Source organism: Apaloderma vittatum, unplaced genomic scaffold (assembly GCF_000703405.1).
Source record: "Apaloderma vittatum isolate BGI_N311 unplaced genomic scaffold, ASM70340v1 scaffold3260, whole genome shotgun sequence".
Classification (NCBI taxonomy): domain Eukaryota; kingdom Metazoa; phylum Chordata; class Aves; order Trogoniformes; family Trogonidae; genus Apaloderma; species Apaloderma vittatum.
Window position 1 is genome coordinate 101,819 of NW_009692720.1, and position 18,418 is coordinate 120,236.

General features: G+C 37.2%; 1 protein-coding gene and 1 pseudogene across 1 annotated transcript in view; one reads left to right on the plus strand and one right to left on the minus strand.

Annotated features, from left to right (window-relative positions):
• Positions 1–3,163, minus strand: part of LOC104270468 (titin-like) — a gene marked incomplete at its 3' end in the record, with an annotated part of 104,495 nt that extends 101,332 nt beyond the window's left edge. Inside the window, 2 exon segments of the mRNA XM_009864887.1 lie at positions 842–945; positions 2,952–3,163. Coding sequence (XP_009863189.1) covers positions 842–932 — 91 coding nt within the window.
• Positions 3,164–8,652: 5,489 nt separating this feature from the next.
• On the plus strand, positions 8,653–8,966 carry LOC104270561 (annotated as a pseudogene).
• The last annotated feature ends 9,452 nt before the right edge of the window (positions 8,967–18,418 follow it).

The following is an 18,418-nucleotide window of genomic DNA, read 5'->3' on the forward strand; positions in this document are numbered from 1 at the left end:
ATGTGTCATCTCTCCTTAGTCACTGCTGAGGTCAGGGGCACTCTTAGGGTATTGGTTATCTGGTGAAGTTATCTCAAAAGTTTGCATGGGATTTTGCACAAGACAGGGTGTTCTAATAGTATGTAAACTGGGAAAATGAAATATCCTTTAAAATTATGTGGCATCTTTAATTGGCATCAACAATTTATATTAATCCAGCCTTTTACTATCATTATGATAACCATACACATCTACTAACTTGCAAACTAAAGTTTTCTACCTTCTTCAGTGGCCACATGGATCTAGATTTTGTGCTTTTCACCCTTCTGCCAAGTGTCTGGACTTAAGTAAACTCAAGGGCACGGGAGTCTAGAAATACAGCGTAGCCAGAGTAAGGCTTGGCACTAGGTCAATGACGAACTAGCATACACCTTGGTTTTTTGCACCTTGACTCCCAATTCCTCATTCTGTTTGATCATCCAAACAAGATTACTCTTTCTGCAAGCAGATGAAGTTCCCTCACTAGCACAGTATGTATATACTTTTACTGTTATTTCCCCTGTTTGAAGATTCAAAAATACATGAAAATTAGACACCAGTCTCATTGGCAGGATTATTGATGGTTGCCTGTGAAGCCTTGTAACATTATGCAGTATTGTTTGTGGATATCAAATAGCACCCAACAGTGCTGAGGTCTAGTGCCATATGATGTGGATATATATTCACATTTCAGCACTGACCTTTAGCTACTCAGATCAGATTAAGATCTATGAAAAGTGTTGTTTGCCTTAGCATAAACACTACCAAAATAATAATACAAAATAATCAGTCTTGCAAGAATGAATCAAAATCAAAACCTTACCACTAATATGAGCCTCAAAGGTTGCGGCACTACCCTCCAGTGCCACAACACTTTGTAATGGCTGCGTAAATGTTGGTGCTTTGGTCGTCATCTTTACAGGCACTCTGAAAGCAAAAAAGAAAAACACCACAAAACATAATTAGATATCAATGGTATAATTGTTGTTATACGTACATCCCTTTCAGGAGTATTTGTAATTATTTTCATATGAATTTGCTTTTCTCAGTTTTGAATCACATTGACCTGGTAAAATGTGAAGACTGCTGGTTTTGACAAAAATTGCGTAGAAAATTAAGCACACACATGGCTGAGTTGGATGTGAAGTTATTTTTAGTGAAACTGTGAGTCTGCATTACAAGTATGCAGCAGGAGACAAAGTTCTGTTTGACTTACTGCATGACCTTGTGCAGGTCATCTAGCCTCTATTTGTCCATTAATCTCCTATACCAAAAAAGAAAATAGCCTCAACACAAAACTTTTTTTTTTTAATGATTTGAAATTTGTTAGTGCAAAGCATTTGCATCCTCCAATGGGAAGACAACTAGGTCAATATGTAGCAACTGAAAAAAATGTGAAGGTCCACAGTCTCTTTGGCTTTTAATACATAAATAAAGGCCAAGTGGCTCTCTTATAAACGCAGTCTGTAAGTAGTGAATAATTTCAGTTTACACAGAATCCTATTGGAATTATAGATGCAAATAAAATTATACTCTTTCTTAGAAAGTATCCCAGTGGAATCTGGAATATGGGAAGACAGCCACGTTTGAAATGTGAGCTAGGCTATAAGGTAGCCACTGACAGTGATGGTTTGAACAACTGCAGCAGATCCATGTGAAATCTGAAAGAAAAATAGTTTGTTTTCCCTTCCTATAGCACAAAATCCTACTTTGGAAATATTGCACTTCCACTAGAAAAGTTTCTGTATCAGGAGAATTTTATATTTGCATAAACATTTATTTAATGATGTTGAATTGTGGCAAATTTTAAAAATGTACCTAGTATGTTCTTAACAGTATCACACATTTATTAAAATTACAATTTTACTGAATAAAAAATTCCCCTGAGAGCATATCATATCTTACTAAATATATTTTGTTCAAATCAATCTCACTCACACATTGACTGTTGTTTACTCTGGCTTTTGTGCCTGATTTTGTGACAGTTCCAGGTTTAACTTACAAATTAAGTGTCTTTCACTATGACTTGGATTTATGCTTTTTATTGTCTTTACTAGCTTCACTTTACTAGCTTTACTTTTCCTCAAGAATGGAGAGAAATGAGTTCAAACTAGATAGAAATGACCAAACATTTCATCCTAACACAACATGAGCTTTCTGAAAGGAAGACAAATATCTGTCTCATGTATTTCATTAGGATCTACTTCAGTTATAACTATGTTTTGAAACTCAGCTAAAATATATGGAAATAATATTACAATATAACTAAACATTATGAAAGCTTATAAACATATGTGTGTGTGTAATTTCCTGACAGAATAGGTTGAAATAATTTAAGGAGAATTGTTGTTGAGTTTACGCAAAGTTTATATATTCCATTGTCTAGGCAAATTTCAGTGAAGATCTGTTCTTATAAGGCTTTTTGTATAATTAGAATTGAAAGTATGCATCTGAAATGTCATGTTCCAGAAATAACCTTGTCAGCAATGAATGACAGCAGACAAGTGTTCCAGAGCTGCCATGTAACTGATACTGTAGCAGTTGATTCCCTTAAAAAGTCATCAGTGCTTAGCTGATACCATGTGCATTTTATCAAAGCTATTCTTGGTGCATCTCAGTTTATCTCTCAGTAGCATAACCTTGAACACTCCCAGCAGAAAGGAGTTTTTAAGTTAAGCAGATGTTTCCATGTACTTTTCAAATCTCAGTTATAGACTTTAACAAAAAAATGTACTGGAAAGACTTTTTGATGAGTGTTATCAAAACTTATTCCTAGAAATGTCAGACACTAACTTGCCAGGGAATTTAAGTGCTCCATGTCTGCACTCTGAAACCTATTCCCCCCTGTGAGCAAATTTATAAATAATAGATCATATTAGGATTATGAACGACTGATAAAATACTTACTACACCAGCAAAAACATGCTACTCACCTGATTTCTCAAAGTGCCTGCAAGAGTGGGCTAAGCCCAACGAAATCTTCTTAAACGACGTCCTTATCCAGAGTAAGATTTTTTTAGACAATCCCAGCATGAGAATTGTAGAGCCTCTAATCATAAAAACAAAACTACACAGTCTTGACAGTGTAGTTTTGTTTTTTTGCAATCCCTACACCCGAGGCGAGGCGGGGAATGCACGACTGCTCAGAAGTGCTAACATAGTTGTTTTGCTTTATATACCCCAGCTCTGCTGGCAGGTCTGCCTCATCATGTCAGTGCCAGTTCTGATTGGTTTCCTAAAAGAAAGTATCTGGTGAGAGGGGATCCACTCCGTGTAACCATACACCACCTGTTGGCTTGACTGACAACGCTAATTTTGGAAGCACAAAAGAGATTCACTGAGGAAACATCATCTGTTACAAAGATTTTGATTTATAATTCAATTTAGTTTATAAGGTTCAGTTTATGAGACACTGCAAATTTCTGAACTCAAAAGCACAAAACAAAGTAATAAAGAAATGTTTTAACAGAGCATACAGAAAACTCAGAGTCATATCAGTGAGATTCAGCGTTACTTTCTTTCATTCTAAAACATCCAAGAAGCTACCAAATGCATCTGTCAATCACCAGACTAAATAAGTAAGCTGAGCTCAGACATGTGGCTGCAAACTATTTAAATTATTTTTTTTTCATATCCATAAATTCTAAAATGGTATTTTGTAATATATAGAATGGGGGTCTCCAGAGATTTTTTTTGTTTCCTTCATGTTTTCTGTTGAATGTTCCAAGCAGTTAAGCTTAACAAACAGTAGCATGCAAAGTGCAGAAATAAAAATTTTGTGAAAGTAAATTAACACAGACAACTACTGTAGTTTCTAAAAAAAAAAAAAAGCAGATTTTAAGTCTAAGTCTTTTATCTAGACCTGTCCTGGTCTTGTGCAGACCATAGAGTTAATAATCCATGGGACAGCATATTAGTTTGCCAACTAGCCCAGCGCTGTCACTCTATGCAGTTAATTGTAGATTGGTTGTCTCTGAAATGGAGGTCAGAGATAGAGGACTACTTTTGTCTATTGTTGGAATGGGAAGTGTTTTTCCAAAACACCGTGCCTGTCTGTTTCAATTGTTGCCTTCTTATTCAGAAATCCTCTTCCATCCCTATGAAGTAGAATATATATAACATATATCTTGCAAACTCTTTAAGCACATAACTGGCTCATAAGACTACTTATGTGCCTGAAGTCAAGCACGTGCTTAGCTGTTTTGTCAAACGGAGGACTTCAGTCTGCTGTTACCCAAATCCACATTGAAAAGGCTCTCCCAGAGGATACTGAGAGAAGTATACACAGGGTGGAGTTTAGTACTGTTGGCTGCACTGCTGTTTGAAAACAACCCCAAGGAAACCTCTAGCAAGAGCTCCAGAAAATTCCAAGGAGAGAGAATACCACTGCCACAAGTCCTGCAAAGAGGTATTATAGTGTATTTTGCAGATCTGAAAGAAACAAGGACATACTGCTGTGATCTCCTAAAACAGTCCGAGAGATTCAATCTGCCCTTTAACTTTTCCATCCTATAGTATGTCAGCTGTATGGCTACTCTTGGCACGCACCAGTAACAACAGCAGAGAAACTGAAGGAATAGTCTGTACACTGGTACTACATGGCCTCTCACAGAGGTTGAAAGTCAGACTACATTTTTAGTGCTTTGCTGCAAATAGATGTCAGAGAGCCTCGTCTCTCTGTATAAAACTTAGTATGGTAACAGGTGTAACTCTATGCCTTAGCAGGGAGGACAAGTTAGCTTCTACTAAAAGACACAAAATGTCCAAAGAAATATGCATAAAGGGTATCTAATTTCTGATTCTAAATAGGCAGTAACTTATCAGCTTTTTATTTTATTTCATTCAGAAATGAAATTGAACAGCAAAATATTTCTCTCATGCTCTCAAGGAAATACAAATCATCTATATTGCATGTCTTCTGTTAACAGAATGACAGCCCAGTGTGATTTCTACATATTTACTGTCACATAGTGTATCTATGATAAATTAAAAAAAGGATGGCCTCAGTCTTATTGTGTAGCAAAGAAACTGCTGGTAAAAATGAAAATTTCTTTGATCCAGGATCAAATAAAAGCCAGATCCAGATAATGACAAAAATGTCCTTTTTTTTGCAGGCAGCCATACTAACTGGATATTTTTATATCCAAAATTTCAGCATTTGCTTCAGTCTGCTGCTGGTTTAAGTATAAACTATTTATTGCCAATGTTACTGTATTTTATGTATCATATTATAGGCCAATTTTAGGAATAGCAAGTAATCTTCAAAACAATGAAACACTGCAGTGTGGATATCAGCAACCTGTTTGTATGTGATTAGCTTCAATTAATTCTAATAATCCTATTGACTTGAGGAGTGTACCTGCACAAAAGGAATGAATACTTTAGTAGAGCCCACACGAAGATGCCTTAAAAGCTGAAGACTCTAGTCAGAGCTTAAAGACTAATTCATTCTTTCTTGAACACTGAAAGCTTCAAACAGTCATTTATGCAAGTTTTCAGTGTTCTTTTATGAAGTGGAATTTCCTAATTTTTTTTTTTTAAAAAGAAGTAAATCACAATCTTTCTTCACTACTTGTGAAACTGTATAGTGTGTGCTGTAGTTACACAGTCAACGTAGCATAAACCTGGCTTCCTTTCCTGGTCCCTTTATATATCTACACATGCTAATTTGCAAACTACATAAAAAGAATCAGCATCTTGCCCATTTCCTTCTCTTCTTTCATTTTCCTTCACTTAATTCTTTGTCCTATTTCTTAACTGTGAAATCATTAAATCCTGACCTGAAATCAAAACATATTTCCACCACCCTCACCAACTCCCCTTCCTCGGAAATGTTATGCACTTTGTAAGGAAACCTTTAGAACTTCTAAGGCTATAAAATGTAGAATACTCAAAAGAATATCCATGTTTGTGTGCTGCAGCTGGCTTCTGAGCTAGTATAATCAATTATGCACGATATATTAATTTTTTTTGAAACAAACTAAAACCTGCTGAAAGAAAATTGTTTTACTTGTTACTGAAGAAAGCACGGTCAGTTTCTCCCAAAGCAGAAAACATAACTAAGGCACAAAGCAATTTTTGAAACTACCTTAGCTACTTCACATGTGAACAACTTACTGGGAACTGTGACTAGATGTGAACTGGTACAGAATAGTTATCAGGGTCCATATTCACTATCTTCATGTTGACAGCTGTCACTCATATCATGTCCTTAAAAATATCTAAGGAGGAGATCTACATGCATCCGTTTTCCCCAGTTTTGCCGTGTACGTTCTTTCTTTATATATCATCATCACACATTTACATATGCAGAACACAGAAAGAATAAAACTATTACTTCCTCAGTATCTCAGCTTAGAAAGCAGAGCCTTACTAACAAAACATGGGCTCTGAGTAAATAATATATTTACTAACTGTTCTACTTTCTGTCATAAATCAATAATTAATATCATAACATTGGGGTCAAATTTTAAGTTATTAGTCCGTAGAATTTAACAAATACATACATCCTGTCAAATTTCCCAGATCTTTTAATAAATTCATGGCCACTTGAGATTCATAAAATTAAAAGAAACAAACACACTTACTGTGTTTCCTAAAAGATCCATGCCCTGGGAATACTTGGAGCAATAGCTGTGCTTCTCATTGGCAAAGGTTACTGGGTTTTTTGTTTATCTGTTTATAAAAAACACTTTCTAATATTTTGTAAGACAGCCATAGGTAAGAACAGATAGATAGATTTCTGGTTTGCCTCGTTTATTATTCAGAAAAACATTCACATTCCCCCCCCCCCCCCAACAAAACCAAAAAGGTTGTTTTTTCATGAATACAGGGGGGAAAAGACCACCTCAAATATTAAAGTTCAAGTTGTTCTTAAAGTCTGACACAATCAAGGGGAAAAGCAAGAAGAACCCAATACCTTAAATTTGCTGAGGAATAAAAAACAGCAGACACTGAATTCAACACCTAGTTTTACAGACTGGATTTTTAAATGGGAAATCTTACGTGCCATACTTATGGATTTCAGCTAATAAAAGAGCATATATTTTTAAGTTTGGTTTATTTTTTTTAATTTTGGAGGGGGATGTCTGATATGTACTTTGCCAGTCCTCAGAATGTGACTGCCATTGGAAACATGGTATTTTCCATGAAATTTTTAAATCTAAACAACATGTACAAAGAAAGGTCTTTGCTGGCAGATGTTTGATATTTGTCTCCACTGTATTTTCAAAAAAACTGTTTGAGACAGATACAGGATAAATAAGCAGAGCAAGAACCTCAGCCCTTAGCTACTATATTTATGTGCATGTATACAGAGCCTTGTGACTCTTCTGCGGGCAGGATGCCATTGACTATTCCATAACGTCAAGGAAGTGATTTATGTGATCAGGTGAAGACATGTACATGATATTTTTTTTAGCTCATTTCCTCTCTATGCCTGCACTTTATTTTGGAGATAAATTTACATTTCTACAAGCCAACCTGCATCTTGTATATATACTTATATATATATATTACAATTTAAGCAAGTCTCAAAAAATGTTATTTCAGTCCCAGTTTTGCACAGATGATATCTACCTGCACGCAGCACAAAGACGGTGCACTGCTATTTGCTCTCCGAGAGAAGCATGAGTGCATCGCTGTGGTATACAAACAAGGCGTAGGCCTAATCAATGTTTATTAAATAACGAGTTGCCCAATGAGCAGCTGCACAATATACATGGACCTGTGGCATTGGCCAATCCGTATGCAGCGCACTGAAGCAAGGCCTGAGTAACATGAATCGTTTGCTAAATAGGACTTTGAAATTCCAAATCAGAAGGATCAAGCTGAAGAATTGCTATTCACAAGTCTAACCGGATGTTCTGTTGCTTATTGTGCCAGTCAAATAGCCATCCAAAATGGAGCATTTTCTTACTACTTTTTCGTTGCTCAAAATGGATGGCACTGCAAAAGTCCTCCTCTTTCTCTGCATGAAGCTTTGCAGTGAAGTGAAAATGACACCTAGACTCTGAATTCAAGAGATTGAGACAAATTTAATCATGTTAATGACTGCCCTACAATCCAAAAGATTCAATTTCAATTTCAGGTTTTCTTTATACCCTGAATGGATGAGGAATTCCACCATTATGAAGTCCTTGGCTAAATTAAGGATGTGCTTTGAAACTAGCATGGGTCCACTCTTGGAGTGTAATGAAATGCATCAACTGGAAATTGACTGCTTTGTCATACTAATCCAGTAGTCCTGGAAGCAGAAGCAATGTAGCAGAAGACTTCTCTGTTATGCTGCCTTAAAGATACTCTCTCTTCCCTGAAGATACTCTTGATACTAAGCATACATTAGACAAGGTTGTCTATTATTAGTTACCACTCCTTTTGATGCCCAGCCCCCTCAAAATGTATCAAAGCTGCTAGAAATAAGGTAATGAGCACTCTATTTAATAAACCAGAAAATTCTATGGTTATATACTCATTATAAGTTCTCATTTGTTTCTGTCTGAATTCCCTATATAAAGGTAGTGGGAAGAACTACTGATGGAATTGATGGCATTAATGAAATCTATAGAAGAATAAGACAGTGGGTATTGATGAATCACCAAGATCTGTAATTTTCAAGGCTAATATCTCTTTTTTTCATCATCATCTTCATACAGGGTTGTACAAGTAGTCAAACATATACTCCACTGATTCAGTTTCCAAACAAAAAAGGTAGTCTCAGACCTAAAATACAGGAATCTCTACAAGCATGTCATCTTTCCAGGAATCTCTACAAGCATGTCATCTTTCCATGCTTCAAAAGTGCAGGAGTAGATCACCAGCCTTTCAGAATATTTCACCTCTTAATAAAAGATACTCCCAAATTAGCAAGAACCTCATCTCAGAAGTACAGAAGGAAACTTGTCTCAAATAAAGAAATTGAATATATTTAATGTGGAGGTCCAGAATAAGTTTGGAAGATAGTCTGCTGGTCACTGCTGAAGTGTTGTACTCACAGTAAAGACATTTCTGTAATAGTAAAAATGACTGTATATATAGATTTAATAAAAACCCATATGAAAGGTGAGAAGGTCAATTGTCATCTTCTGTTAGATTTGTCCAACGAACCAGAACAAGACTGCAGGAAATTGAAAATCATTGTGTAATAAATGCTGTTTACAGACTAATTTTATTAATGATTTATTTGTAAAGAAACTAAATACAAATTATAACCTAGATTCATCTTTTCCTCACCTATGGCCAATATCAGCTAATGGATACAGCAAACAACATGGAACACCCTCATAAATCAAGCATCTTGCAGTTGAGTCCATCTTCTGATCCTCTGGCAGGAAAGAGAACAGGATCATGTTCCAAATTGAAGCTGACCTCTTGCGGCCTCTCAGGTTCCAGATACACTCCTTGAAGCCAGAGTTTCTCTTTAAACCTGTTTTAAAAAGGTCGGTTAATATTGCCTACATTTTTAATGGTGGCAGCTGCAGCATTCCCTTTCATAAGCAACACTATGGTGGGTTGGCATAGACTGTGATCTTGAGACAATATGGGATTAGAGATCAAATAAAGAGTGATTCCAGACAGAACATAAAATCCTTATTGACAATAACAAATAACCAGAGGACACTTTAGCTATAAAGAACAGAAGAGAGGAGAAAAGTGAGGAGCAATTAGACCTTTCTGTATGATCTACATGTTTTAATCATACTGAATTCTCTGTGTGCCCTAATTAAAATTAACACAATCTCACATTAGATTTTTTTGCTTTGGAATACCTGCCACCTCACAGAAATACAGAAAAAGAACCTGAACAAAACATATGGGATCAATGTTTGATCAGCTGGGCATGAGGGAAGGGGCACAAGCAGCTTATGATGAAATGAGAACATCTTTTAAATCAACATATGTAATTTCTTTTCCTTTTACATGTTGCTTTACATCTAGATAGACAAACCTCAGGAACTTAAAGACAAAAGAACACTGTTGTTTTACTGTGGCTTTTTGCTGTAGAATTCACTACCTACTAGAAGTTCAGAAAATATTCGGACACTTTAAGGCCAACAAACGCATTCTTATGTGACCAACGTAAACTTAACATTTTGAGCCTTGCGGCAGTCCCACAGATTCTAACCACTTTCCAGACCATCTTAACCATCAATTCCTTAAAGCTGTAAGACTACTGGAGCCTCTTTTGCATTACATCGATCCACACACTTTCTAAAAAGAAAGCTATTTTACTGTACCATCATGAAAACAGCTTTTCACCATAGAATAGCCCTATCAATTTCATAGTTGTGTAATAAACATTATCAATAGATTTGTTTGGGTTATTTTCTATTGAAAATCTCTGTCTTATTTTTATTTGCCCAATCTATTCCTACTCCACCTACAGCCCTTCTGTGACGGGTTTGGGTCTGGCAGATTTTTCAGTAAGGGGAAGGAGGAAGAAGGGGTGGCTCCTTGTGAGAAACTTCCAGAGCCTTCCTGAGCATGGGTAAACAAGTTGGACCCGCCCCTCACTAAGATCAGCACCTCTGTGATTCAATATATTGAAGAGGTGAAGACTGTTGAGGGCCTCCATTTTTCGCCTTGTCTTTTGTGTTGAGTGTGTTTTGAGAGAGGAGAGGAGATGGAGTTGATAGAGAGAGAGAACAACCATGCAGTCGCTAATGAAAAGAGGGGAGAATGGCACCGGAGGAGGAGGGCATTCCTCGGAGGCCCATGGTGGTTGTGGCAGCAGGCTGAGGCACTGCTGAGCAAGGAGATGGATGGCAGCGAGAACATCCAGGATGCAGCAGCCCGTGGAGGACCCCAGGCCAGGGGAGAGGGAAACCACACAGGAGTAGAGGACGTGCCTGAAGTGAACCATGATTCTGAGGAGCCCCTGTGCTGGAACGGATACGCTGCAGCCATGGGTGGGTAGGACTCGGGTCAGGGAGGAGGGCTGTCCCCGGTAAGAAGGAAACCGCATGGCAGGCTGGAAAGCCTGCAGGAGCCTTCTGCCCAGGAGGCTGCACAGACCAACTCCCCCATCCCCTGCCCCTCTGTGCTGCTGGTAGGGGAGGAGGTAGCTGGGAGGGAGGGAGGAGTGGGCAGAAAGGGTGTCTGAGATCTGTCTGTCTTTGCTTTCCCTTGCTATCCTGCTCGATCTAATTGATTTGGTTAAACTGGTGGTGGTAAATTAATGTTTCTTTTCTTCCCAAGTCTACTCTGTTCTTTGCCTATGACCATAAATGGTGAATGAAACCCTGCCTGTCCTAATCTCAATCCTCTGAGTTTTTTGCTGAATTTTCTCACTCCCCATTCTTAAAGGGCAGTAGAGCTGCTGCACAGTTCTTGTTCCTGCACGGATGGGCTCAAACTACAACTCCTTAGTTACCTCTATTTATCTGATGTTTCAGGTGAAATGGTAAACTAATGGTAAACCAGATTAGTAACAGTCACAGGGTCTTAAATGTGCATCTCCCTGAATACATTACTCAAAAGACAGGCAGTTCTAGCACCATAAACTACAGTAGGCTATCAAAGCCTAAACTCAGGAGACAAGATTTAACCTTGTGCAAGAAGTTACCACAAGGACTTTTGACTTTGTGTGTCTCATTTAATCTACTGAAATTGAACAAACGAAAGTTTTGTGATATTTAATCAATTAATGAGAAATGATTGTTGCTGTGCTATTCGGACTGCTATTTATTTTTTCAAATAAGATGCTTACCTAGTAGAAATTTTTATTTATTTTTTAATTGAAACTTCATGTTCATGTGGTTATATCAGTTTGAATCTTTGGGCTATTCAATCTTATATCTAGATTAAGACACCTAGCTCTTAAAAATTTTATTTAACCGCTTTACTGCACAAAGTTAATTTTCTATTGTATTACAAGGCCTTTCACCTAACAGAATTGCATATATTCTGATGAAGAATTAAGTCTGAAAGGCAGTCACACATTGTGCACTTAATTTACTTTACACAAAGGTTCACAGGAGTAGGAAGAGTGTTTTGAACTGAGCTTTGTAAATTTAAGTCCTTACAGCTATTGGATTATTACAAGAAGTAGCACAGAGAAAGCTCCAAGTTACCTTACTGGAAGATGTTCAACCAGTGGCCTTTGATCTTGCGCACAATGTGTGCCACGGGCTTGTGCTAGCTCAGTTCTGATGACAGACATTTCTTCTGAGAAGTATCCATCTTCCCATTCTGATTTAGCCTGAATTATAGTGGAAATTTCTGGGATTTTACTTTTCTCTGAAACAAAACATGTACATTAGTAAGTGGAAAGCAGGTTGCTCATTTAATATTGGAACAATGAACCTCAAAAGCATGCAGCTGTCATGATGAATCACCTATCACTGTTACGAAAGCAGAACAATGTGCCTTTCCAATTTCATTGCTGGCAACACAGACATATTTCCCAGTATCCGCAAGGACTACATTTCTTTTTAAAAGGTAATAGGTATCTCCTAGTTTCTCAGTCTGTAAAACAATAGAATGCATCAGGAGATTATGAGTAGCATAAAGCAAAATATATTCTCTTTCTCCCAAGGAATATTTCAAGAACATGAGAACATACACTGATGTCTCCAGACACCACTTGGATATCATCCTTTGTCCAGAAGACCTGTGGTTTGGGCTTTCCGTGTATAGTGCAATGCAGGATTAAATTCTCTCCTTCTCGTAGATTTGTATGTCCAAATTTTTGTATGAAATTTGGCTCTTTTCCTGCTACTGCAAAAAAATATTCACTGTATTTTAGAAGGCACATCTAAAGCAGAAATATCTATTCTCACAACTATAAAGTTCAACATACAGCATGTCAAAGAGAGCCATTATTGATACCTGGAACTCAGGATAACTTGTTTGTAAGATAGTTGGTAGGCAGACATTGTTTATCTATATAATATAAAGTTTGTTGAAACACATAGACTCTAAGCACCCAAGAATTTCATGCATCAGCATGCTGATATTAGTTCCATGGTAACGCTGAAGAATCATGTTCTTTGTGTAGGTAGTAGGCAAATCTCTGTGGATTATTGTGTTTCAGTGAAGGTGGAAGAGTAAATATTCCCTGCAACTTTAAAGTGACAAAGACAGCAAGTTTGTCATTTAGTACATTGATGTACAGTGTGCTCGTTCTTCACTTTTCTCCTATTATTCTAGTCAATAGATTACTGAAAAAATAATTTAAAAATCCTATATTTTACAACAATGTGGCCTCTGTACTACTTTGATCAAGATCATTATTTTGTCCGTCATTAGTACTGAGACCACATACTACCAGATAACCCAGTACGACTTTGATTCAGATCAAGCATGGGCAAATAATTACATTTCTATTGCAATAACCAGAGCATATGAGATTGAGTTTGTGCTGGCTTCATGCCCACTATGGGAGGCCAGATGACACCTGAGTCAGTACAAGGCCTGGCTAATACAAACCCAGCAAAATTGTTTGAAGAAATTTCAGCATCGCTTCATGTGACATGTAGCTTAAGGACCTTGTACTACTACCTGAGGTTCCACTTAGATTTCACCTCCAGGACTACAGTAAAAAGATGATGACCTCAGGACTCAAGACCAAGGATTCTTGACATAGGGAATCCAAAGTAGCAGATACTAACACAGAAGCACACACAAAGACATATACCACTATAAAACCCAAACATTTTGCATTCCTCTCACATAACAAATGTCATCTTCTTCCACTTTACTATAAGTTGTATCATCTGTCCATAATATTTAACAAAAGTAATCACCAGCCTTCTAAGAAATGTGAATTTACTGAAATGTATGATAAAGAACAGAGCTTGAAACTGGTCTCAACTATTCCAGCCTTAGTCCACTGTTTTAGAATGAGAATTTTTTCTTTCTGCTATTGTGAAACAAAAATCAGCATATCTCGCAAAGGTGCCCAGCAACTTTTAAGCCCAAATATATTGAGCCCATAGCTAATTTTGCCAAATGTGTCGGCATGGTAAGGCAGATACTTTCACTTGCTGTACAAGTAAATCCACTACTTCAGTGAGCACAAGAAGCTTTCAACTTTAGCTGCTTTTACGTTCTTCCCATGTACTGTAGGACTGAGGCCACAATGTAGAGCAGAAGTATGAGTTTTACTCTCATACTCTTGTTAACCTAAGGTTGTATGAGCTAGTCCCAGCAGCTCAAGCAACTCAGTTCTTAGCTGCTGAAAGATAGCATGTGGAAGTTGCTGATACCATTGCACTGCATGCACCTGAAGAAAGAAATTTGTGATCTGCAGCTTCACTTCAAGCAAGAGAACCAAGCTTACGCCCCTGCTCCTCTTAGCTGGCAATACAATAAAGAGTGCATGATTAGCTTGTATTCCAGTGGAGAACATTAAGTGAGCATCAGCCACTTGTGGCATTTTTGGCTGGATTCCATTACTCGTGCAGTTCATATTACCTTGTGAAGTCAGGCTGCATCTCATACCAGGATGGTTCTTACCATTTTAAAAGAAAAAAAAAATCATCTGAGTGGAATAGTGATAGTGACAAGACCATATCAGTGAGTCAGCAGAATATACAAACTAAAATGACCATTTTTCTAGAAAGCAAAAGGAAAAGAATGTGCAAAGAAAACCATGAAGTCACGGTTACTACAACTCTTTAAGGCACAGGCTAGAACTCAACAGGGAGACAAAGTCTGCTGTAAAAGGAGAGTTTGTGCTCTGACAGCAACTTTCAAAAGAGTATGTGTGCCTATATTTCACCAATAGTTTTCCCATTATATGATTACGAAATGTCAGAATAACCTAAGACAGTTCGTCAATTAAAAATAATTTTGTCTTGCATTCTACAGGGAAAACATTTCAGGTAGTCAATGGTACTGAAACCCCACACTGATGGCTTCAGCTAAGAAGCGTGTCAAATATTAAGCACTACATAAATTACTCCTATCAACCAGTAGAGTTCTACTGCAAACTGAGGAACTAGCAAGAAAAACTAGCAACCTGGAGCAATGTAAAAACTGGGGGGCCAGTTAGCTCAGTCAGTTGAGCGTAGCGCTAACAACGCTAAGGTTGTGGGTGTGATTCCCGTTCCGTCCCCATGTGTTGCCTGATCTAGTCGAGAGGTGGCGTCCCTGGCAGCAGGGAGGCTCGATTAAAATGATCTCTAAGGTCCCTTCCAGCCTAGGCCATTCTATGACCTGCATCTGGCTTTTTCACACAGCTTTCACCCATGCCCCAAGTCTCACTCACACACACGTAGTACCAGGTAAAACCAAATTGTTTTCAGCAGCCTTTTCTTTCTTACCTTGCTTCACAGTAATTTTAAATTTATTTACTCTGTGCGTGTAATTTCCAATCACTGATGTCTTGAAATGTGATATTAGCAAGTTTACCAAGTTATGCATATCTTCTCTAAAAAGTAAGCTAGACTGAGATCTACACCATGCTCCGCAGACACTTTGGCTTTGCTGAGCATTGCTCTGAATTAAGACACTGTGCTTCATTGTTTAGAGATTTTGTCTCAGTCAAGCTCCTAACACAATCAGAAGGAATTTTATTAAGGATTACTAAGTGAGTCTCATGAATCAATTTATCCAAAATCCAGAGCTCCAGCCTCCTTTATTACCATGGTGTAGCCTCATTAAAGGAAACCTCAGCAGTAATTTTAAAACAAGCACAGTTCCTCTGAGCCACAAAATATACACACACATGAATTAGAAGCTTACCCTAGTAAACTGTTAAGAGAACGGTTCAGAAATAGGCATACCTTGCCAATCATTTGAGAGGAAGCCACTTTCTCCGTTGCAGCTCCAGCCACATCTGATCCAAAGTCAACCAGGGGAATGCCTTTGCCTACTGACTGACATCTGAGCCATCAGACAGGCTGCTTCTTTTAAAAAATGAAAATAATGAATCCCTTTCCCCTCCAAAATTATGCACCTTGTAAAAATACTCCTTCACACAGCTCCTTATATTGTAGTCAGGTAGTCACATTCACCACTTTCTTAACAGATGTCTTCATATGGAGAAGGAGAAAGGGAGGTTACATTAGTAATATACCTAAGTATAATATTTTTGTCATAAGGTGAGAGAGGTTGAGATTTAAATCTGCTTTTTAAGTGATCAGTTGGGAAGATGTAAACGTTCTGGGGTCTTGAAGTAACTATAAGTTCAAACCTGTGTCTTTTGAGGGAAACTGTAAAACAAGTAGCAGAACCAGAACCATACAAACCACCTAGGTGTATTTCCTGCTTCTACAGTCTAACAGAAAGGAGGAAGCAAAGCATGCACAACATGAACTACAAGGAAAAAAAAAAGGCTGGGGGGAAGCATCATGCTGCACTAATTGTGGAAACAGAATGACTGGTTTTCTTTCAGAGAAATACTAGTGTATCATGAGACTACATGACTGTCACTCTTTTTTTTCATATTATCTGAAAAGAAAACAGCTGGAATATTCCAGCAAAATATTTTAGGTATTCATTAGAGTCCTTAAATAAAGAGTATTTAAACCCAGACTGCCAAAACAGCAGTAATCAGCACTGATTACACCCTTGTTTACAAAGCAAAGCATTAAACCCAGGAAACTTTCAGTATCCTGCTGTTTATCTGGTATCTCTAATCTCTCTTTAATCTTGTTTCTTGCAGCAATTAAAAATGTGGCTGGTATCCACATACCCATTAAAAACTGCACATTTAAAATTATTCCTGATTTAAAGTAGATGCAATATCAGACTCACAAAACCAGGTTTTGTTAATGCAACATTCACAGAAATGTTCACATTCTCAGATGAAAGATTTTATGAACAAAGGTATTACATACCTCTACAATGATTTATTAAGATCTACAGATGTAGTAAGGCATTTTCTGTCCTTACATTTATACCTTTTTGCATTTAATAATTACAATATTAATGTAAAAATGACAACATTATCAGAAGTGACAAGGTGTTTGTTTTGACCTTTTATTATTTCACAGTGTCTGTTATATAGCAGTAGCATAAATGCCATATTGTGTGTACTTTTGAAAATAATAATGTACTTAGTTGGATTCATTTGCATCTCCCTTTTCACAAGTCAAACTTGAAAGATCTTATTTATCATTTAAATAGGAACTCAATGACAGGATTTAATCCAGTTGGAGGAACCTTACTTTTCATAGATAACATGACTGAGTGAAAATCAAAGAGGATGCATTGGCACAGAAGCAGATCATAAGCCACTTCAGTTGCTTTTGAACTAAATTACAGAATTGAGGCAACTGGCTTCTGTGGGTGACAGGTAATCTACTGGAGTCTTCCATACAAGCTTTAAACCAGTATCATTTTAATCTAGATGTAAAAAGAACTCTGCATTAATCTGCCCTTCCCCATGGAATGATTTTGTCTTGGCATAGTTAGAGACAAGATCACCCTTGACATCTTTTTTTCTGTGAGGCTCTGTTGAAATCTGGGCTACCTAATCAGGCATTTATAACAGGCGTTATGGTTCAAGCTGGAAAAATGAGTGTTAAGCTGGTCAAGGGCAGCATGTTACTACTATTCTGCTTTTGTAGTATTGTGGGCAGAGGTCAGCTTTCCTGAAGTGACTTTCTAGATAGAAGTGGCTTAAAAATATCTGTCTTCAGCCAATAAAATTGAACACAGATGCTGTTTCAACATCACATCATAGCAATGAACAGTTACAGGGGCACCATGTCAATATAGCTTCCTCATCTGGAGCATAAAATTCCAAATCAAGTCTCAAATAGCAATGTCTTGAAAATGTCGATTAAGATAAACTACTTTTATGTCTTGTTCAGTACATGAACTACCAATAGTACTTTCAAAATATGATAAAAAAAGAGAAAAATAGGTAAAGAAAATACAAAGCTTGGCAACAAAGGTAATTTCATGAACTATTCAAACCATGATTCAGAAGGAAGAAAACAGCACTGTATTAATTTTAAATGATTTTCTGCTGAGCAGGCAAAACATAAGTATACTCAATTAGACACATGCAGCATGATACAGACTTAGAATTTTAATAAAGGCCAAATATGCTTGTTCATAGGCATACAAAGTACAAATTTGTAAATGTTGAAATAAAATTTACTCTCTATCCGAGACTTCTATTTAACTCTTCCACTCCTAGAAAAAAGATGACAGTTCTCTTTGTTTTGCTTAGGACTGGAAGTGTAAGCCAAACTCCAATAAAAAGCTACATCACTGGCTAGCTTCTAAAGAATATAAGTAAAAAGATGTAATAAATCTCACTGGGATTCAAAGCTGCATCTCTTACTCTCACACAATTTTCTTGTATTCTGACTGTCAAGTCTCATGTAAAGCAAGTAGCTGAGATTTCTCCCACTTCTAAAGCCTAGTAAATAAGATTAACAGAAACAGATTTAATGCAAATATGGATGAGGGAGGAGGTCTGCATGCCTGCCCAGTTATAATA